The sequence below is a fragment of the Scyliorhinus torazame genome, unplaced genomic scaffold, assembly GCF_047496885.1.
Source record: "Scyliorhinus torazame isolate Kashiwa2021f unplaced genomic scaffold, sScyTor2.1 scaffold_730, whole genome shotgun sequence".
NCBI lineage: Eukaryota > Metazoa > Chordata > Chondrichthyes > Carcharhiniformes > Scyliorhinidae > Scyliorhinus > Scyliorhinus torazame.
The window spans coordinates 67,629-92,352 of NW_027308457.1; the positions used below are offsets into that span (position 1 = coordinate 67,629).

Sequence of the window (24,724 nt, forward strand, 5' to 3'; positions counted from 1 at the left end):
TATCCGAGGAAAAAGGCTCTCTCTCACTGTCCACCCTATCCAATCCTCTGATCATCTTGTATGCCTCAATTAAGTCACCTCTTAACCTTCTCTCTAACGAAAACAGCCTCAAGTCCCTCAGCCTTTCCTCATCAGACCTTCCCTCCATACCAGGCAACATTCTGGTAAATCTCCTCTGCACCCTTTCCAATGCTCCCACATCCTTCCTATAATGCGGCGACCAGAATTGCACGCAATACTCCAAATGCGGCCGCACCAGAGTTTTGTACAGCTGCAACATGACCTCATGGCTCCGAAACTCAATCCCTCTACCAATAAAAGCTAACACACCGTACGCCTTCTTAACCACCCTCTCAACCTGGGTGGCAACTTTCAGGGATCTATGTACATGGACACCGAGATCTCTCTGCTCATCCACACTGCCAAGAATCTTACCATTAGCCCAGTATTCTGTCTTCCTGTGGTGAGAGATTGGGAAATGTTGATGTACAAAGGGACCCGTGTGTCCCAGTACACCCGTCACTGAAAACCAGCACACAGTTAGGAAGGTAAACGGTATGTTGGCCTTCACTGGGAGGGGATTTGAGAACAGGAGGGGGGATGTCTCCCTGCGGATGTACAGGGCCCTGGTGGGACCACACCGGGAGTAGTGTGCGCGCAGTTTGGGTCTCCTTATCAGAGAATCCCTACAATGCAGGAGGCGACCATTCGGCCCATTGAGTGCACACCGGCCCTCGCTCCGATTGAGCACCCAATCCCCTGCTCCCACCCCCTAAGCCCACTTAACATTTTGGACAACATTAGCAATGGCCAATCCATCGAACCTGCACATCTTTGGACAGTGGGGGGAAACCGGAGGAAACCCACGCAGACACGGGGAGAACGTGCAGACTCCGCACAGACAGTGAGCCGAGGCCGGAATTGAACGCGGGTCCCTGGCGTTGTGAGGCAGCAGTGCTAACCACTGTGTCTGTATCTGAGAAGGGATATAGTTGCCATCAAGGGAGGTCACCAGACTTGTTGGTCAGGTGGCAGGATTGAAGATGAATGGAAAAGTGGGTGAACAGGGACGCTCCCCAACAGCTCACTGTAAGTAACGGAGAAAGTCTGGAGACATAACGCACGACATCAGTAAAACATTCCCCTACCTGGCTCCTCTTCCTCCACCTTTTCCACAACAGGAGGGGGGGCTTCGGGCTCCGATTCCGAATCGGAGGCTGTGGCATCATCCTCGTCGTAGCTATCATCGCCACTGTCTTTCCTCTTCCGCTTCTTAGCGACCTGGAAATTATTGGCAAACACTGTCACTCTGCAGACAGACTCCCGTATCAAACACTGTCACCCTGCAGACACGCTCCCGTATCAAACACCCTCACTCTGCAGACAGACTCCCGTATCAAACACCGTCACCCTGCAGACACGCTCCCGTATCAAACACCCTCACTCTGCAGACAGGCTCCCGTATCAAACACCCTTGCTCTGCAGACACACTCCCGTATCAAACACCCTCACTCTGCAGACAGACTCCTGTATCAAACACTGTCACCCTGCAGACATGCTCCCGTATCAAACACCCTCACTCTGCAGACAGACTCCCGTATCAAACACCGTCACCCTGCAGACAGGCTCCCGTATCAAACACCGTCACTCTGCAGACACGCTCCCGTATCAAACACCCTCACTCTGCAGACACGCTCCCGTATCAAACACCCTCACTCTGCAGACACGCTCCCGTATCAAACACCGTCACTCTGCAGACACGCTCCCGTATCAAACACCGTCACCCTGCAGACACGCTCCCGTATCAAACACCCTCACTCTGCAGACACGCTCCCGTATCAAACACCGTCACTCTGCAGACACGCTCCCATATCAAACACCGTCACCCTGCAGACAGGCTCCCGTATCAAACACCCTCACTCTGCAGACACGCTCCCGTATCAAACACCCTCACGCTGCAGACAGACTCCCGTATCAAACACCGTCACTCTGCAGACAGACTCGCGTATCAAACATCCTCGCTCTGCAGACAGGCTCCCGTATCAAACACCGTCACTCTGCAGACAGACTCCCGTATCAAACACCCTCACTCTGCAGACACGCTCCCGTATCAAACACCCTCACTCTGCAGACACGCTCCCGTATCAAACACCGTCACTCTGCAGACAGACTCCCGTATCAAACACCCTCACTCTGCAGACACACTCCCGTATCAAACACCGTCACTCTGCAGACACGCTCCCGTATCAAACACCGTCGCTCTGCAGACAGGCTCCCGTATCAAACACCCTCACTCTGCAGACACGCTCCCGTATCAAACACCCTCACTCTGCAGACACGCTCCCGTATCAAACACCGTCACTCTGCAGACAGACTCCCGTATCAAACACCGTCACTCTGCAGACACGCTCCCGTATCAAACACCGTCACTCTGCAGACAGGCTCCCGTATCAAACACCCTCACTCTGCAGACACGCTCCCGTATCAAACACCCTCACGCTGCAGACAGACTCCCGTATCAAACACCGTCACTCTGCAGACAGACTCGCGTATCAAACATCCTCGCTCTGCAGACAGGCTCCCGTATCAAACACCGTCACTCTGCAGACAGACTCCCGTATCAAACACCCTCACTCTGCAGACACGCTCCCGTATCAAACACCCTCACTCTGCAGACACGCTCCCGTATCAAACACCGTCACTCTGCAGACAGACTCCCGTATCAAACACCCTCACTCTGCAGACACACTCCCGTATCAAACACCGTCACTCTGCAGACACGCTCCCGTATCAAACACCGTCGCTCTGCAGACAGGCTCCCGTATCAAACACCCTCACTCTGCAGACACGCTCCCGTATCAAACACCCTCACTCTGCAGACACGCTCCCGTATCAAACACCGTCACTCTGCAGACAGACTCCCGTATCAAACACCGTCACTCTGCAGACACGCTCCCGTATCAAACACCGTCACTCTGCAGACATGCTCCCGTATCAAATACCCTCGCTCTGCAGACACGCTCCCGTATCAAACACCCTCGCTCTGCAGACACGCTCCCGTATCAAACACCGTCACTCTGCAGACAGGCTCCCGTATCAAACACCGTCACTCTGCAGACAGACTCCCGTATCAATCACCCTCGCTCTGCAGACAGACTCCCGTATCAAACACCCTCGCTCTGCAGACAGACTCACGTATCAAACACCCTCGCTCTGCAGACACGCTCCCGTATCAAACACCGTCACTCTGCAGACAGACTCCCGTATCAAACACCGTCACACTGCAGACAGGCTCCCGTATCAAACACCCTCGCTCTGCAGACAGACTCCCGTATCAAACACTGTCACCATGCAGACACGCTCCCGTATCAAACACCGTCACTCTGCAGACATGCTCCCGTATCAAACACCCTCGCTCTGCAGACACGCTCCCGTATCAAACACCCTCGCTCTGCAGACAGACTCCCGTATCAAACACCCTCGCTCTGCAGACACGCTCCCGTATCAAACACCGTCACTCAGCAGACAGACTCCCGTATCAAACACCGTCACTCTGCAGACAGGCTCCCGTATCAAACACCCTCACTCTGCAGACAGACTCACGTATCAAACACCCTCGCTCTGCAGACACGCTCCCGTATCAAACACCGTCACTCTGCAGACAGACTCCCGTATCAAACACCCTCGCTCTGCAGACACGCTCCCGTATCAAACACCCTCGCTCTGCAGACAGACTCCCGTATCAAACACCCTCACTCTGCGGACACGCTCCCGTATCAAACACCGTCACTCTGCAGACACGCTCCCGTATCAAACACCGTCACTCTGCAGACAGACTCCCGTATCAAACACCCTCGCTCTGCAGACACGCTCCCGTATCAAACACCCTCGCTCTGCAGACAGACTCCCGTATCAAACACCCTCACTCTGCGGACACGCTCCCGTATCAAACACCGTCACTCTGCAGACACGCTCCCGTATCAAACACCCTCACTCTGCAGACAGACTCGCGTATCAAACACCCTCACTCTGCAGACAGACTCCCGTATCAAACACCCTCACTCTGCAGACAGACTCGCGTATCAAACACCGTCACTCTGCAGACAGACTCCCGTATCAAACACCGTCACTCTGCAGACAGACTCCCGTATCAAACACCCTCACTCTGCAGACAGACTCCCGTATCAAACACCCTCACTCTGCAGACAGGCTCCCTTTTCAAACACCGTCACTCTGCAGACAGACTCCCGTATCAAACACTGTCACCCTGCAGACACGCTCCCGTATCAAACACCCTCACTCTGCAGACAGACTCCCGTATCAAACACCCTCACTCTGCAGACAGACTCGCGTATCAAACACCGTCACTCTGCAGACACGCTCCCGTATCAAACACCCTCACTCTGCAGACAGACTCGCGTATCAAACACCGTCACTCTGCAGACAGACTCCCGTATCAAACACCGTCACTCTGCAGACAGACTCCCGTATCAAACATCCTCGCTCTGCAGACACGCTCCCGTATCAAACACCGTCACTCTGCAGACATGCTCCCGTACCAAACACCCTCACTCTGCAGACAGACTCCCGTATCAAACACACTCACTCTGCAGACACGCTCCCGTACCAAACACCGTCACTCTGCAGACAGACTCCCGTATCAAACACCGTCACTCTGCAGACAGACTCCCGTATCAAACACCGTCACTCTGCAGACAGACTCCCGTATCAAACACCCTCGCTCTGCAGACACGCTCCCGTATCAAACATCCTCGCTCTGCAGACACGCTCCCGTATCAAACACCGTCACTCTGCAGACAGACTCCCGTATCAAACACCCTCACTCTGCAGACATGCTCCCGTACCAAACACCCTCACTCTGCAGACAGACTCCCGTATCAAACACCCTCACTCTGCAGACACGCTCCCGTATCAAACACCCTCACTCTGCAGACATGCTCCCGTATCAAACACCGTCACTCTGCAGACAGACTCCCGTATCAAACACCCTCACTCTGCAGACATGCTCCCGTATCAAACACCGTCACTCTGCAGACCGACTCCCGTATCAAACACCCTCGCTCTGCAGACACGCTCCCGTATCAAACACCGTCACTCTGCAGACACGCTCCCGTATCAAACACCCTCGCTCTGCAGACACGCTCCCGTATCAAACACCGTCACTCTGCAGACAGACTCCCGTATCAAACACCCTCACTCTGCAGACAGACTCCCGTATCAAACACCCTCACTCTGCAGACACGCTCCCGTATCAAACACCGTCACTCTGCAGACAGACTCCCGTATCAAACACCCTCACTCTGCAGACACGCTCCCGTATCAAACACCGTCACTCTGCAGACAGGCTCCCGTATCAAACACCCTCACTCTGCAGACAGACTCCCGTATCAAACACCCTCACTCTGCAGACAGACTCCCGTATCAAACACCCTCACTCTGCAGACAGACTCCCGTATCAAACACCCTCACTCTGCAGACACGCTCCCGTATCAAACACCGTCACTCTGCAGACAGACTCCCGTATCAAACACCCTCACTCTGCAGACACGCTCCCGTATCAAACACCGTCACTCTGCAGACACGCTCCCGTATCAAACACCCTCACTCTGCAGACACGGTCCCGTATCAAACACTGTCACTCTGCAGACACGCTCCCGTATCAAACACCCTCACTCTGCAGACAAACTCCCATATCAAACACCCTCGCTCTGCAGACATGCTCCCGTATCAAACACCGTCACTCTGCAGACAGACTCCCGTATCAAACACCCTCACTCTGCAGACACGCTCCCGTATCAAACACCCTCACTCTGCAGACACGCTCCCGTATCAAACACCCTCACTCTGCAGACAGACTCCCGTATCAAACACCCTCACTCTGCAGACACGCTCCCGTATCAAACACCCTCGCTATGCAGACACGCTCCCGTATCAAACACCGTCACTCTGCAGACAAGCTCCCGTATCAAACACCCTCACTCTGCAGACAGACTCCCGTATCAAACACCCTCACTCTGCAGACACGCTCCCGTATCAAACACCGTCACTCTGCAGACAGACTCCCGTATCAAACACCGTCACTCTGCAGACAGAATCCCGTATCAAACACCGTCACTCTGCAGACACGCTCCCGTATCAAACACCGTCACTCTGCAGACACACTCCCGTATCAAACACCCTCACTCTGCAGACACGCTCCCGTATCAAACACTGTCACTCTGCAGACACGCTCCCGTATCAAACACTGTCACTCTGCAGACACACTCCCGTATCAAACACCGTCACTCTGCAGACACACTCCCGTATCAAACACCGTCACTCTGCAGACACGCTCCCGTATCAAACACCGTCACTCTGCAGACACGTTCCCGTATCAAACACTGTCACTCTGCAGACAGACTCCCGTATCAAACACCGTCACCCTGCAGACAGGCTCCCGTATCAAACACCGTCACTCTGCAGACACGCTCCCGTATCAAACACCCTCACTCTGCAGACACGCTCCCGTATCAAACACCGTCACTCTGCAGACACGTTCCCGTATCAAACACCGTCACTCTGCAGACAGACTCCCGTATCAAACACCCTCGCTCTGCAGACACACTCCCGTATCAAACACCGTCACTCTGCAGACAGACTCCCGTATCAAACACCGTGACTCTGCAGACACGCTCCCGTATCAAACACCGTCACTCTGCAGACACGCTCCCGTATCAAACACCGTCACTCTGCAGACAGACTCCCGTATCAAACACCGTCACTCTGCAGACAGACTCCCGTATCAAACACCGTGACTCTGCAGACACGCTCCCGTATCAAACACCGTCACTCTGCAGACAGACTCCCTTATCAAACACCCTCACTCTGCAGACAAGCTCCCGTATCAAACACCGTCACTCTGCAGACAGACTCCCGTATCAAACACCGTCACTCTGCAGACAGACTCCCGTATCAAACACCCTCACTCTGCAGACACGCCCCCGTATCAAACACCGTCACTCTGCAGACACGCTCCCGTATCAAACACCGTCACTCTGCAGACAGACTCCCGTATCAAACACCGTCACACTGCAGACAGACTCCCGTATCAAACACCGTCACTCTGCAGACACGTTCCCGTATCAAACACCCTCACTCTGCAGACAGGCTCCTGTATCAAACACCGTCACTCTGCAGACAGACTCCCGTATCAAACACCGTCACTCTGCAGACAGACTCCCGTATCAAACACCCTCACTCTGCAGACACGCTCCCGTATCAAACACCGTCACTCTGCAGACACGCTCCCGTATCAAACACCGTCACTCTGCAGACAGGCTCCCGTATCAAACACCGTCACTCTGCAGACAGACTCCCGTATCAAACACCGTCACTCTGCAGACAGACTCCCGTATCAAACACCGTGACTCTGCAGACAGACTCCCGTATCAAACACCCTCACTCTGCAGACAGACTCCCGTATCAAACACCGTCACACTGCAGACAGACTCCCGTATCAAACACCGTCACTCTGCAGACAGACTCCCGTATCAAACACCGTCACACTGCAGACAGACTCCCGTATCAAACACCGTCACTCTGCAGACACGTTCCCGTATCAAACACCTTCACTCTGCAGACAGGCTCCTGTATCAAACACCGTCACTCTGCAGACAGACTCCCGTATCAAACACCGTCACTCTGCAGACAGACTCCCGTATCAAACACCCTCACTCTGCAGACACGCTCCCGTATCAAACACCGTCACTCTGCAGACACGCTCCCGTATCAAACACCGTCACTCTGCAGACAGACTCCCGTATCAAACACCGTCACTCTGCAGACAGACTCCCGTATCAAACACCGTCACTCTGCAGACAGGCTCCTGTATCAAACACCGTCACTCTGCAGACAGACTCCCGTATCAAACACCGTCACTCTGCAGACAGACTCCCGTATCAAACACCGTCACTCTGCAGACAGACTCCCGTATCAAACACCCTCACTCTGCAGACACGCTCCCGTATCAAACACCGTCACTCTGCAGACACGCTCCCGTATCAAACACCGTCACTCTGCAGACAGACTCCCGTATCAAACACCGTCACTCTGCAGACACACTCCCGTATCAAACACCGTCACTCTGCAGACAGACTCCCGTATCAAACACCCTCACTCTGCAGACAGACTCCCGTATCAAACACCCTCACTCTGCAGACACGCTCCCGTATCAAACACCGTCACTCTGCAGACACGCTCCCGTATCAAACACCGTCACTCTGCAGACAGACTCCCGTATCAAACACCGTCACTCTGCAGACACGCTCCCGTATCAAACACCCTCGCTATGCAGACACGCTCCCGTATCAAACACCGTCACTCTGCAGACAGACTCCCGTATCAAACACCCTCACTCTGCAGACACGCTCCCGTATCAAACACCGTCACTCTGCAGACAGACTCCCGTATCAAACACCCTCACTCTGCAGACAGACTCCCGTATCAAACACCCTCGCTCTGCAGACACGCTCCCGTATCAAACACCGTCACTCTGCAGACACGCTCCCGTATCAAACACCGTCACTCTGCAGACAGACTCCCGTATCAAACACCGTCACTCTGCAGACAGACTCCCGTATCAAACACCGTCACTCTGCAGACACGCTCCCGTATCAAACACCGTCACTCTGCAGACAGACTCCCGTATCAAACACCCTCACTCTGCAGACACGCTCCCGTATCAAACACCGTCACTCTGCAGACACGCTCCCGTATCAAACACCCTCACTCTGCAGACAGACTCCCGTATCAAACACCGTCACTCTGCAGACAGACTCCCGTATCAAACACCCTCACTCTGCAGACACGCTCCCGTATCAAACACCCTCACTCTGCAGACAGACTCCCCTATCAAACACCCTCACTCTGCAGACACGCTCCCGTATCAAACACCCTCACTCTGCAGACACGCTCCCGTATCAAACACCCTCACTCTGCAGACAGACTCCCGTATCAAACACCGTCACTCTGCAGACACGCTCCCGTATCAAACACCGTCACTCTGCAGACAGACTCCCGTATCAAACACCGTCACTCTGCAGACAGACTCCCGTATCAAACACCCTCACTCTGCAGACAGACTCCCGTATCAAACACCGTCACTCTGCAGACACGCTCCCGTATCAAACACCGTCACTCTGCAGACACGCTCCCGTATCAAACACCCTCACTCTGCAGACACGCTCCCGTATCAAACACCATCACTCTGCAGACACGCTCCCGTATCAAACACTGTCACTCTGCAGACACGCTCCCGTATCAAACACCCTCACTCTGCAGACAGACTCCCGTATCAAACACCCTCACTCTGCAGACAGGCTCCCGTATCAAACACTGTCACTCTGCAGACAGACTCCCGTATCAAACACCCTCACTCTGCAGACAGACTCCCGTATCAAACACCCTCACTCTGCAGACAGGCTCCCGTATCAAACACTGTCACTCTGCAGACAGGCTCCCGTATCAAACACCGTCACTCTGCAGACAGACTCCCGTATCAAACACCGTCACTCTGCAGACACGCTCCCGTATCAAACACCGTCACTCTGCAGACAGACTCCCGTATCAAACACCGTCACTCTGCAGACACGCTCCCGTATCAAACACCGTCACTCTGCAGACACGCTCCCGTATCAAACACCCTCACTCTGCAGACACGCTCCCGTATCAAACACCATCACTCTGCAGACACGCTCCCGTATCAAACACTGTCACTCTGCAGACACGCTCCCGTATCAAACACCCTCACTCTGCAGACAGACTCCCGTATCAAACACCCTCACTCTGCAGACAGGCTCCCGTATCAAACACTGTCACTCTGCAGACAGACTCCCGTATCAAACACCCTCACTCTGCAGACAGACTCCCGTATCAAACACCCTCACTCTGCAGACAGGCTCCCGTATCAAACACTGTCACTCTGCAGACAGGCTCCCGTATCAAACACTGTCACTCTGCAGACACGCTCCCGTATCAAACACCCTCACTCTGCAGACAGACTCCCGTATCAAACACCCTCACTCTGCAGACAGACTCCCGTATCAAACACCCTCACTCTGCAGACAGACTCCCGTATCAAACACCCTCACTCTGCAGACAGACTCCCGTATCAAACACCGTCACTCTGCAGACACGCTCCCGTATCAAACACTGTCACTCTGCAGACACGCTCCCGTATCAAACACCGTCACCCTGCAGACACGCTCCCGTATCAAACACCCTCACTCTGCAGACAGGCTCCCGTATCAAACACCGTCACTCTGCAGACAGACTCCCGTATCAAACACCCTCACTCTGCAGACACGCTCCCGTATCAAACACTGTCACTCTGCAGACACGCTCCCGTATCAAACACCGTCACCCTGCAGACACGCTCCCGTATCAAACACTGTCACTCTGCAGACAGACTCCCGTATCAAACACTGTCACTCTGCAGACAGGCTCCCGTATCAAACACTGTCACTCTGCAGACACGCTCCCGTATCAAACACTGTCACTCTGCAGACACGCTCCCGTATCAAACACCCTCACTCTGCAGACAGGCTCCCGTATCAAACACCGTCACTCTGCAGACAGACTCCCGTATCAAACACTGTCACTCTGCAGACAGGCTCCCGTATCAAACACTGTCACTCTGCAGACACGCTCCCGTATCAAACACCCTCACTCTGCAGGCACACTCCCGTATCAAACACCCTCACTCTGCAGACACGCTCCCGTATCAAACACTGTCACTCTGCAGACACGCTCCCGTATCAAACACCCTCACTCTGCAGACAGACTCCCGTATCAAACACCGTCACTCTGCAGACACGCTCCCGTATCAAACACCCTCACTCTGCAGACAGACTCCCGTATCAAACACCGTCACTCTGCAGACACGCTCCCGTATCAAACACCGTCACTCTGCAGACACGCTCCCGTATCAAACACCGTCACTCTGCAGACACACTCCCGTATCAAACACCCTCACTCTGCAGACAGGCTCCCGTATCAAACACCCTCACTCTGCAGACACGCTCCCGTATCAAACACCGTCACTCTGCAGACAGACTCCCGTATCAAACACCCTCACTCTGCAGACACGCTCCCGTATCAAACACCGTCACTCTGCAGACACACTCCCGTATCAAACACCCTCACTCTGCAGACAGGCTCCCGTATCAAACACCCTCACTCTGCAGACAGGCTCCCGTATCAAACACCCTCACTCTGCAGACACGCTCCCGTATCAAACACCCTCGCTCTGCAGACACGCTCCCGTACCAAACACCCTCACTCTGCAGACAGACTCCCGTATCAAACACCCTCGCTCTGCAGACACGCTCCCGTATCAAACACCGTCACTCTGCAGACAGACTCCCGTATCAAACACCGTCACTCTGCAGACAGACTCCCGTATCAAACACCCTCACTCTGCAGACAGGCTCCCGTATCAAACACTGTCACTCTGCAGACACGCTCCCGTATCAAACACCGTCACTCTGCAGACAGGCTCCCGTATCAAACACCATCACTCTGCAGACAAGCTCCCGTATCAAACACCGTCACTCTGCAGACAGGCTCCCGTATCAAACACTGTCACTCTGCAGACACGCTCCCGTATCAAACACCGGCACTCTGCAGACAGACTCCCGTATCAAACACCGTCACTCTGCAGACACGCTCCCGTATCAAACACCGTCACTCTGCAGACAGGCTCCCGTATCAAACACCCTCGCTCTGCAGACAGACTCCCGTATCAAACACCGTCACTCTGCAGACAGGCTCCCGTACCAAACACTGTCACTCTGCAGACACGCTCCCGTATCAAACACCCTCACTCTGCAGACAGACTCCCGTATCAAACACCCTCACTCTGCAGACAGACTCCCGTATCAAACACCGTCACTCTGCAGACAGGCTCGCGTATCAAACACCGTCACTCTGCAGACAGACTCCCGTATCAAACACCCTCACTCTGCAGACACGCTCCCGTATCAAACACCCTCGCTCTGCAGACAGGCTCCCGTATCAAACACCGTCACTCTGCAGACAGGCTCCCGTATCAAACGCTGTCACTCTGCAGACACGCTCCCGTATCAAACACCATCACTCTGCAGACAGACTCGCGTATCAAACACCGTCACTCTGCAGACAGAGTCCCGTATCAAACACCGTCACTCTGCAGACACGCTCCCGTATCAAACACCCTCGCTCTGCAGACAGACTCCCGTATCAAACACCCTCACTCTGCAGACACGCTCCCGTACCAAACACCGTCACTCTGCAGACAGGCTCCCGTATCAAACACCGTCAGTCTGCAGACAGACTCACGCATCAAACACCATCACTCTGCAGACAGACTCGCGTATCAAACACCGTCACTCTGCAGACAGACTCCCGTATCAAACACCGTCACTCTGCAGACACGCTCCCGTATCAAACACCGTCACTCTGCAGACCGACTCCCGTATCAAACACCCTCGCTCTGCAGACTGGCTCCCGTATCAAACACCGTCACTCTGCAGACAGGCTCCCGTATCAAACACCGTCACTCTGCAGACACGCTCCCGTATCAAACACCGTCACTCTGCAGACAGACTCCCGTATCAAACACCCTCACTCTGCAGACACGCTCCCGTATCAAACACCGTCACTCTGCAGACAGGCTCCCGTATCAAACACCCTCGCTCTGCAGACATACTCCCATATCAAACACCGTCACTCTGCAGACAGACTCCCGTATCAAACACCCTCACTCTGCAGACACGCTCCCGTACCAAACACCGTCACTCTGCAGACAGGCTCCCGTATCAAACACCGTCACTCTGCAGACAGGCTCCCGTATCAAACACCCTCACTCTGCAGACACGCTCCCGTACCAAACACCGTCACTCTGCAGACACGCTCCCGTATCAAACACCGTCACTCTGCAGACACGTTCCCGTATCAAACACCCTCACTCTGCAGACACGTTCCCGTATCAAACACCCTCACTCTGCAGACAGACTCCCGTATCAAAGACCGTCACTCTGCAGACAGACTCCCGTATCAAACACCGTCACTCTGCAGACACGCTCCCGTATCAAACACCCTCACTCTGCCGACAGACTCCCGTATCAAACACCCTCACTCTGCAGACACGCTCCCGTATCAAACACCCTCACTCTGCAGACAGACTCCCGTATCAAACACCCTCGCTCTGCAGACACGCTCCCGTATCAAACACCCTCACTCTGCAGACACGCTCCCGTATCAAACACCGTCACCCTGCAGACACGCTCCCGTATCAAACACCGTCACCCTGCAGACACGCTCCCGTATCAAACACCCTCACTCTGCAGACAGGCTCCAGTATCAAACACCCTCACTCTGCAGACACGCTCCCGTATCAAACACCCTCACTCTGCGGACAGGCTCCCGTATCAAACACCCTCACTCTGCAGACAGACTCCCGTATCAAACACCGTCACTCTGCAGACAGACTCCCGTATCAAACACCGTCACTCTGCAGACACGCTCCCGTATCAAACACCGTCACTCTGCAGACAGACTCCCGTATCAAACACCGTCACCCTGCAGACACGCTCCCGTATCAAACACCGTCACCCTGCAGACACGCTCCCGTATCAAACACCCTCACTCTGCAGACAGGCTCCAGTATCAAACACCCTCACTCTGCAGACACGCTCCCGTATCAAACACCCTCACTCTGCGGACAGGCTCCCGTATCAAACACCCTCACTCTGCAGACACACTCCCGTATCAAACACCCTCACTCTGCGGACACGCTCCCGTATCAAACACCCTCACTCTGCGGACAGGCTCCCGTATCAAACACCCTCACTCTGCAGACACGCTCCCGTATCAAACACCGTCACTCTGCAGACACGCTCCCGTATCAAACACCGTCACTCTGCAGACAGACTCCCGTATCAAACACCGTCACTCTGCAGACACGCTCCCGTATCAAACACCCTCACTCTGCAGACAGACTCCCGTATCAAACACCCTCACTCTGCAGATACGCTCCCGTATCAAACACCGTCACTCTGCAGACACGCTCCCGTATCAAACACCCTCACTCTGCAGACACACTCCCGTATCAAACACCCTCACTCTGCAGACACGCTCCCGTATCAAACACCGTCACTCTGCAGACACGCTCCCGTATCAAACACCCTCACTCTGCGGACAGGCTCCCGTATCAAACACCGTCACTCTGCAGATAGACTCCCGTATCAAGCACCGTCACTCTGCAGACACGCTCCCGTATCAAACACCGTCACTCTGCAGACCGACTCCCGTATCAAACACCGTCACTCTGCAGACAGACTCCCGTATCAAACACCCTCACTCTGCAGACAGGCTCCCGTATCAAACACCCTCACTCTGCAGACACGCTCCCGTATCAAACACCCTCACTCTGCAGACAGACTCCCGTATCAAACACCGTCACTCTGCAGACCGACTCCCGTATCAAACACCCTCGCTCTGCAGACACGCTCCCGTATCAAACACCGTCACTCTGCAGACCGACTCCCGTATCAAACACCCTCGCTCTGCAGACACGCTCCCGTATCAAACACCATCACTCTGCAGACAGACTCCCGTATCAAACACCGTCACTCTGCAGACAGACTCGCGTATCAAACACCGTCACTCTGCAGACACGCTCCCGTATCAAACACCGTCACTCTGCAGACCGACTCCCGTATCAAACACCCTCGCTCTGCAGACACGCTCCCGTATCAAACACCGTCACTCTGCAGACAAGCTCCCGTATCAAACACCGTCACTCTGCAGACAGACTCCCGTATCAAACACCCTCACTCTGCAGACAGACTCCCGTATCAAACACCGTCACTCTGCAGACACGCTCCCGTATCAAACACCCTCACTCTGCAGACACACTCCCGTATCAAACACCCTCACTCTGCAGACACGCTCCCGTATCAAACACCGTCACTCTGCAGACACGCTCCCGTATCAAACACCCTCACTCTGCGGACAGGCTCCCGTATCAAACACCGTCACTCTGCAGATAGACTCCCGTATCAAGCACCGTCACTCTGCAGACACGCTCCCGTATCAAACACCGTCACTCTGCAGACCGACTCCCGTATCAAACACCGTCACTCTGCAGACAGACTCCCGTATCAAACACCCTCACTCTGCAGACAGGCTCCCGTATCAAACACCCTCACTCTGCAGACACGCTCCCGTATCAAACACCCTCACTCTGCAGACAGACTCCCGTATCAAACACCGTCACTCTGCAGACCGACTCCCGTATCAAACACCCTCGCTCTGCAGACACGCTCCCGTATCAAACACCGTCACTCTGCAGACCGACTCCCGTATCAAACACCCTCGCTCTGCAGACACGCTCCCGTATCAAACACCATCACTCTGCAGACAGACTCCCGTATCAAACACCGTCACTCTGCAGACAGACTCGCGTATCAAACACCGTCACTCTGCAGACACGCTCCCGTATCAAACACCGTCACTCTGCAGACCGACTCCCGTATCAAACACCCTCGCTCTGCAGACACGCTCCCGTATCAAACACCGTCACTCTGCAGACAAGCTCCCGTATCAAACACCGTCACTCTGCAGACAGACTCCCGTATCAAACACCCTCACTCTGCAGACAGACTCCCGTATCAAACACCGTCACTCTGCAGACACGCTCCCGTATCAAACACCCTCACTCTGCAGACACGCTCCCGTATCAAACACCCTCACTCTGCAGACAGGCTCCCGTATCAAACACCGTCACTCTGCAGACACGTTCCCGTATCAAACACCCTCACTCTGCAGACAGGCTCCCGTATCAAACACCGTCACTCTGCAGACAGGCTCCCGTATCAAACACCCTCACTCTGCAGACACGTTCCCGTATCAAACACCGTCACTCTGCAGACAGACTCCCGTATCAAACACCCTCACTCTGCAGACACGCTCCCGTATCAAACACCGTCACTCTGCAGACACGCTCCCGTATCAAACACCGTCACTCTGCAGACAGACTCCCGTATCAAACACCGTCACTCTGCAGACACGTTCCCGTATCAAACACCCTCACTCTGCAGACACGTTCCCGTATCAAACACCGTCACTCTGCAGACAGACTCCCGTATCAAACACCCTCACTCTGCAGACACGCTCCCGTATCAAACACCGTCACTCTGCAGACAGACTCCCGTATCAAACACCCTCACTCTGCAGACACGCTCCCGTATCAAACACCCTCACTCTGCAGACAGGCTCCCGTATCAAACACCCTCACTCTGCAGACACGCTCCCGTATCAAACACCCTCACTCTGCAGACACGCTCCCGTACCAAACACCGTCACTCTGCAGACAGGCTCCCGTATCAAACACCGTCACTCTGCAGACAGGCTCCCGTATCAAACACCCTCACTCTGCAGACACGCTCCCGTATCAAACACCCTCACTCTGCAGACACACTCCCGTATCAAACACCCTCACTCTGCAGACAGACTCCCGTATCAAACACCCTCGCTCTGCAGACACGCTCCCGTATCAAGCACCGTCACTCTGCAGGCACGCTCCCGTATCAAACACCGTCACTCTGCAGACACGCTCCCGTATCAAACACCGTCACTCTGCAGACAGACTCCCGTATCAAACACCGTCACTCTGCAGACACACTCCCGTATCAAACACCCTCGCTCTGCAGACAGGCTCCCGTATCAAACACCGTCACTCTGCAGACACGCTCCCGTATCAAACACCGTCACTCTGCAGACACGCTCCCGTATCAAACACCGTCACTCTGCAGGCACGCTCCCGTATCAAACACCGTCACTCTGCAGACACGCTCCCGTATCAAACACCGTCACTCTGCAGACACGCTCCCGTATCAAACACCGTCACTCTGCAGACACGCTCCCGTATCAAACACCCTCACCCTGCAGACAGACTCCCGTATCAAACACCGTCACTCTGCAGACAGGCTCCCGTATCAAACACAGTCACTCTGCAGACACGCTCCCGTATCAAACACCGTCACTCTGCAGACAGACTCCCGTATCAAACACCCTCACTCTGCAGACACGCTCCCGTATCAAACACCGTCACTCTGCAGACAGACTCCCGTATCAAACACCGTCACTCTGCAGACACGCTCCCGTATCAAACACCCTCACTCTGCAGACAGACTCCCGTATCAAACACCCTCACTCTGCAGACACACTCCCGTATCAAACACCCTCACTCTGCAGACAGACTCCCGTATCAAACACCGTCACTCTGCAGACACGCTCCCGTATCAAACACCCTCACTCTGCAGACAGACTCCCGTATCAAACACTGTCACTCTGCAGACACGCTCCCGTATCAAACACCGTCACTCTGCAGACAGGCTCCCGTATCAAACACCCTCACTCTGCAGACAGACTCCCGTATCAAACACCGTCACTCTGCAGACAGACTCCCGTATCAAACACCCTCACTCTGCAGACACGCTCCCGTATCAAACACCGTCACTCTGCAGACACGCTCCCGTATCAAACACCCTCACTCTGCAGACACACTCCCGTATCAAACACCGTCACTCTGCAGACAGGCTCCCGTATCAAACACCCTCACTCTGCAGACACGCTCCCGTATCAAACACCGTCACTCTGCAGACACGCTCCCATATCAAACACCGTCACTCTGCAGACAGACTCCCGTATCAAACACCCTCACTCTGCAGACAGACTCCCGTATCAAACACCCTCACTCTGCAGACACACTCCCGTATCAAACACCCTCACTCTGCAGACAGACTCCCGTATCAAACACCGTCACTCTGCAGACACACTCCCGTATCAAACACCGTCACTCTGCAGACACACTCCCGTATCAAACACCCTCGCTCTGCAGACAGACTCCCGTATCAAACACCCTCACTCTGCAGACAGACTTCCGTATCAAACACCCTCACTCTGCAGACAGGCTCCCGTATCAAACACCGTCACTCTGCAGACACGCTCCCGTATCAAACACCGTCACTCTGCAGACAGGCTCCCGTATCAAACACCGTCACTCTGCAGACACGGTCCCGTATCAAACACCGTCACTCTGCAGACAGGCTCCCGTATCAAACACCCTCACTCTGCAGACAGGCTCCAGTATCAAACACCCTCACTCTGCAGACAGGCTCCCGTATCAAACACCCTCACTCTGCAGACAGACTCCAGTATCAAACACCGTCACTCTGCAGACACGCTCCCGTATCAAACACCCTCACTCTGCAGACACGCTCCCGTATCAAACACCCTCGCTCTGCAGACAACATCCCGTACCAAACACTTTTTGCTCGGTTAGCGAGAGCAGTTGAGAATGTCCTGACCCAGGCCGGTCTGGGAACTAGCCAGGATCTCATGCTCCCGAGCAGCACCCCCATAATCCCCTGAATACCCCACCCCAGTATTTCACTGTCAACACTAATGGGACCACCCACCTTCACAGGCGCTGGGCTCTCTTTGGCTGGCTCGGACTGTTCAACCTCCTCCTTCTCCTCCCCCTCCTCTCCCTTCTCCTCTTCCTCCGGCGACTCTTTCAACTTCTTCTCTTCTTCTTGTTCCTTCTTCTCCTCCTCAGGCGGCTCAGTGTTTTCCACCTGGTTCAGGGAGGAGATTAGTTTACACAGTGAGCTCCGGGTTATATTTTACAGCAATTACTTTGCCGTCTTTCAAGAAGAATAACCGAACGCCAGTGACCTGTTTGCTGTCTTCTTCCTTGTCCTTGTCCGCAGTCTTCTTGTCCGGCTCCGGCATCCGTGCTTCTTCCTTCTTCACAAGCTCCAGTTTTTCCGCCTTTTCCTCCTCGTCCTCCAGCTCCAGGATTTTCACATCGTTTTCTGTTCCGCCCTCCATCTTTATAACAGCTGCCGGGAAAGGGAGCAAGGAGACGTTTATTTTAAAAGCAGATGCAATCAGGGTTTGGTCACATCGACTGAGAAGATCACATTATAACCGATACCAGTGTGGATCGCACTGTCCACTGGCACTGGCTCATACAGCGTACAGCACTGTACACCCACACTGGCTCACACAGCGTACAGCACTGTACACCCACACTGGCTCACACAGCGTACAGCACTGTACACCCACACTGGCTCACAGAGCGTACAGCACTGTACACCCGCACTGGCTCACAGAGCGTACAGCACTGTACACCCACACTGGCTCACAGAGCGTACAGCACCCTACACCCGCACTGGCTCACAGGGCGTACAGCACTGCACACCCGCACTGGCTCACAGGGCGTACAGCACTGTACACCCACACTGGCTCACAGAGCGTACAGCACTGTACACCCGCACTGGCTCACAGGGCGTACAGCACTGTACACCCACACTGGCTCACACAGCGTACAGCACTGTCCACTGGCACTGGCTCGAGCGTACAGCATTGTACACCCGCACTGGCTCACACAGCGTACAGCACTGTACACCCACACTGGCTCACAGAGCGTACAGCACTGTACACCCACACTGGCTCACACAGCGTACAGCACTGTACACCCGCACTGGCTCACAGGGCGTACAGCACTGTACACCCACACTGGCTCACAGAGCGTACAGCACTGTACACCCGCACTGGCTCACACAGCGTACAGCACTGTACACCCACACTGGCTCACAGAACGTACAGCACTGTACACCCGCACTGGCTCACAGAGCGTACAGCACTGTACACCCACACTGGCTCACAGAGCGTACAGCACTGTACACCCGCACTGGCTCACAGGGCGTACAGCACTGTACACCCACACTGGCTCACACAGCGTACAGCACTGTCCACTGGCACTGGCTCAGAGCGTACAGCATTGTACACCCGCACTGGCTCACACAGCGTACAGCACTGTACACCCACACTGGCTCACAGAGCGTACAGCACTGTACACCCACACTGGCTCACACAGCGTACAGCACTGTACACCCGCACTGGCTCACAGAGCGTACAGCACTGTACACCCGCACTGGCTCACACAGCGTACAGTACTGTACACCCGCACTGGCTCACACAGCGTACAGCACTGTACACCCGCACTGGCTCACAGAACGTACAGCACTGTACACCCGCACTGGCTCACAGAGCGTACAGCACTGTACACCCGCACTGGCTCACACAGCGTACAGCACTGTCCACTGGCACTGGCTCAGAGCGTACAGCACTGTCCACTGGCACTGGCTCAGAGCGTACAGCATTGTACACCCGCACTGGCTCACACAGCGTACAGCACTGTACACCCACACTGGCTCACAGAGCGTACAGCACTGTACACCCACACTGGCTCACACAGCGTACAGCACTGTACACCCGCACTGGCTCACAGAGCGTACAGCACTGTACACCCGCACTGGCTCACACAGCGTACAGTACTGTACACCCGCACTGGCTCACACAGCGTACAGTACTGTACACCCGCACTGGCTCACACAGCGTACAGCACTGTACACCCGCACTGGCGCTCACAGCATTGTACACCCGCACTGGCTCACAGAGCGTACAGCACTGTACACCCGCACTGGCTCACACAGCGTACAGCACTGTACACCCGCACTGGCTCTCACAGCGTACAGCACTGTACACCCGCACTGGCTCACACAGCGTACAGCACTGTACACCCGCACTGGCTCACAGAACGTACAGCACTGTACACCCGCACTGGCTCACAGAACGTACAGCACTGTACACCCACACTGGCTCACAGAGCGTACAGCACTGTACACCCGCACAGGCTCACAGAGCGTACAGCACTGTACACCCACACTGGCTCACAGAACGTACAGCACTGTACACCCCCGCTGGCTCACAGAGCGTACAGCACTGTACACCCGCACTGGCTCACAGAGCGTACAGCACTGTACACCCGCACAGGCTCACAGAGCATACAGCACTGTACACCCACACTGGCTCACAGAACGTACAGCACTGTACACCCGCACTGGCTCACAGAACGTACAGCACTGTACACCCGCGCTGGCTCACAGAGCGTACAGCACTGTACACCCGCACTGGCTCACAGAGCGTACAGCACTGTACACCCGCACAGGCTCACAGAGCATACAGCACTGTACACCCACACTGGCTCACAGAACGTACAGCACTGTACACCCGCACTGGCTCACAGAGCGTACAGCACTGTACACCCACACTGGCTCACACAGCGTACAGCACTGTACACCCACACTGGCTCACAGAACGTACAGCACTGTACACCCGCACTGGCTCACACAGCGTACAGCACTGTACACCCGCACTGGCTCACAGAGCGTACAGCACTGTACACCCGCACTGGCTCACAGAGCGTACAGCACTGTACACCCGCACTGGCTCACAGAGCGTACAGCACTGTACACCCGCACTGGCTCACAGAGCGTACAGCACTGTACACCCGCACTGGCTCACACAGCGTACAGCACTGTACACCCACACTGGCTCACACAGCGTACAGCACTATACACCCACACTGGCTCACAAGAGCGTACAGCACTGTACACCCGCACTGGCTCACAGAGCGTACAGCACTGTACACCCGCACTGGCTCACACAGCGTACAGCACTGTACACCCACACTGGCTCACACAGCGTACAGCACTATACACCCACACTGGCTCACAAGAGCGTACAGCACTGTACACCCGCACTGGCTCACAGAGCGTACAGCACTGTACACCCGCACTGGCTCACAGAGCGTACAGCACTGTACACCCGCACTGGCTCTCCCTCAGTACTGACCCTCTGACAGTGCGGCACTCCCTCAGTACTGACCCTCTGACAGTGCGGCACTCCCTCCGTACTGACCCTCTGACAGTGCGGCACTCCCTCAACACTGTCCCTCTGACTGTGCGGCACTCCCTCAGTACTGACCCTCTGACAGTGCGGCACTCCCTCAGTACTGACCCTCTGACAGTGCGGCACTCCCTCAATACTGTCCCTCTGACTGTGCGGCACTCCCTCAGTACTGACCCTCTGACAGTGCTGCACTCCCTCAGTACTGACCCTCTGACAGTGCGGCACTCTCTCAGTCCTGACCGTCTGACAGCGCGGCACTCCCTCAGTACTGACCCTCTGACAGTGCGGCACACCCTCAGTACTGACCCTCTGACAGTGCGGCGCTCCCTCAGTACTGACCCTCTGACAGTGCGGCACTCCCTCAGTACTGACCCTCTGACAGTGCGGCACTCCCTCAGTACTGACCCTCTGACAGTGCGGCACTCACTCAGTACTGACCCTCTGACAGTGCGGCGCTCCCTCAGTACTGACCCTCTGACAGTGCGGCACTCCCTCAGTACTGACCCTGTGACAGTGCGGCACTCCCTCAGTACTGACCCTCTGACAGTGCGGCACTCCCTCAGTACTGACCCTCTGACAGTGCGGCACTCCCTCAGTACTGACCCTGTGACAGTGCGGCACTCCCTCAGTACTGACCCTCTGACAGTGCGGTGCTCCCTCAGTAATGACCCTGTGACAGTGCGGCACTCCCTCAGTACTGTCCCTCTGACAGTGCGGCTGCCTCTGGTGACATAGCTTTCCGCTGATAGGCCGTGCTGCATGTGGAACTGACTGGGAAGGCGGTGACAACAGAAATATAGCAAGGTAACAACCAACATTTACCAGCGTCTAAAGCCTTCATGATGATATTGGCCTTATCAATGTCGAGCGAGAGCCCATCGAACCAGCTGTGCTCCATCAGGTAGCAGTACACACTGAGTCTCGTGCGCAGTCCATAGTCAGCATCCTGCTTTCGCTTCAGAGCCTCATCTGGGTGATACTTAGAGCGGAACCTTCAATGGAGAAATAAACGGTAGTCAGTGCCAATCAGACCCTGCAGCACGCAGAAATCTGGCAGTAAGATTGATCGAATACATGCAGCAAGCAGGGATTGTCCAGAGGGGATAGTGATTAAACAAGGCAGGATAACAACTCAACCGGGGCCCAGAAATTTGAGGATTTTCAATATTGACTCCTCTCCCGATGGCATTAAATGATACCCTTGCTAACTCCTCGCTGCCCAGTGTGGCCATGGAGACCAGACTGCTACATCCTCGCTGCCCAGTGTGGCCATGGAGACCAGACTGCTAACTCCTCGCTGCCCAGTGTGGCCATGGAGACCAGACTGCTAACTCCTCGCTGCCCAGTGTGGCCATGGAGACCAGACTGCTACATCCTCGCTGCCCAGTGTGGCCATGGAGACCACACTGCTACATCCTCCCCCACCCAGTGCTAAAGCGAGTCACTTCCCGCTGCTGCACAAACTATTCACAGTTATCGCTCCAATGTCAATGTCTCAACCTGCAGTCGGGAGCCTCCACTCCAGGGCTGCTCATGCAGTACGATACACAGGAGGCTGCCCATTCAGCCCTTCCAGCCCGTGCTAGGATTCAACTGGACCAACAGGCACCTCAGACCCATTTAACCCACCTCAGCTCCCCCAGCAAACCCAATCCCCAAATCAGGGAACGCACAGTTTCAATTTCCAAAGTTTCCATCGTGACAAAACTTTTTTCCGGGGGTGGGAAAAAAGATTCAGATTTCCGACACTCCCAGAGTGTTTGAAAAGTTACCCCCGCAACCCCATTTCGTCCCCGTTTGTCTGAACTCTCAGTTTAAGGTCACAGCCCCGCCCTCGTTCCTGTCTGAAGGGGTGGGGGGATTCTAACCAGCATGCAGATCGAGACAACGCCGTTGAGGACTAGGGAAGGAAAAGCAGCTTCCGATCAGGATGGCTTGGACTGAGGGACAGAACAGGCAGGACTGGGCCGAATGGTCCACCGCCGGGGGGGGGGGGGGGAGGAGGAGGAGGAGGAGACAGCCGAGCCCCACGCCTCCCATTCGACTGGACGGGGTCAGCCCGAAAGGGGAATCACCGAAATCAGGAACGAGCGAGGACGGGGGGGGGGGGGCCGGTTCATCGGGAGCGTACCCTGTTGGGTCTCAAAAAACCATGATCCTCGCGTGTGATGGCGCTTCCGGCACCTGCCTTGTTTAGCTCACCCCCCCCCCCCCCACCACCCCCCCCCCCCCCTCTGAAAAATCTCTAACAGAATCAATAGACGTCAGTTAACAGAGAGAAAAAAAAATAACCCTAGCCAAAGAAACTGTACAAATCACCAAATTAATTTGCGTTTTTAAAAAAATATAAAACCTTTTACTTCAAGAATTATTCGTTTTGGCAGCTTACGTACGGATAAAATAATAATACTTAGGTGTCGAAGTCATCTCGAAGAATCTCAAGTGTGCGAGCGAGCGTTTTGTTGACTCTTTTCATTACCAGTGATTTTTGTCCCTGACTAACTAAGCTCTAATACTTTGGGATTGCTGACACTGCATTGTGCGCAGTGTGTGGCTAACTAGCTCTTCTCACCACAAAGGGTTCCAACGGCAGGGGGCCAGGGTTTGGCTTCACATTTGCTCTCTTGCACCTTGTTTTCGAAGGGGGGGAAGAAAGTGTCAGAATTAACATTATACAAACCAAAAAAAGACTACAAACTCCAGATAACAAAAGGACAAAAAGTTAAGAGGTTAGTTAAATAGCGATACCTGCCCCTCCCACTTCAGTGGAGAGGCGCGCACACAGAGCGAGCGAGCGACAATGCTGCACTCCAGCGCAGAGTCGTCCTGGGTCAGATTAACAAGCGGAACAAAAATACCC

General features: G+C 54.8%; 1 protein-coding gene across 1 annotated transcript in view; it reads right to left on the minus strand.

Annotated features, from left to right (window-relative positions):
* srrt (serrate RNA effector molecule homolog (Arabidopsis)) overlaps nt 1-24,438 on the minus strand; it is a 49,356-nt gene extending 24,918 nt beyond the window's left edge. Inside the window, exons 1-5 of the mRNA XM_072494632.1 lie at nt 24,275-24,438; nt 22,687-22,856; nt 18,781-18,947; nt 18,522-18,680; nt 1,149-1,281 (exon numbers count right to left, since the gene is read on the minus strand). Of these exons, the coding sequence (XP_072350733.1) occupies nt 1,149-1,281; nt 18,522-18,680; nt 18,781-18,947; nt 22,687-22,856; nt 24,275-24,291 (646 nt within the window). The 5' untranslated portion in view covers nt 24,292-24,438. The remainder of the gene's footprint in view (nt 1-1,148; nt 1,282-18,521; nt 18,681-18,780; nt 18,948-22,686; nt 22,857-24,274) is intronic.
* Nucleotides 24,439-24,724: the final 286 nt, after the last annotated feature.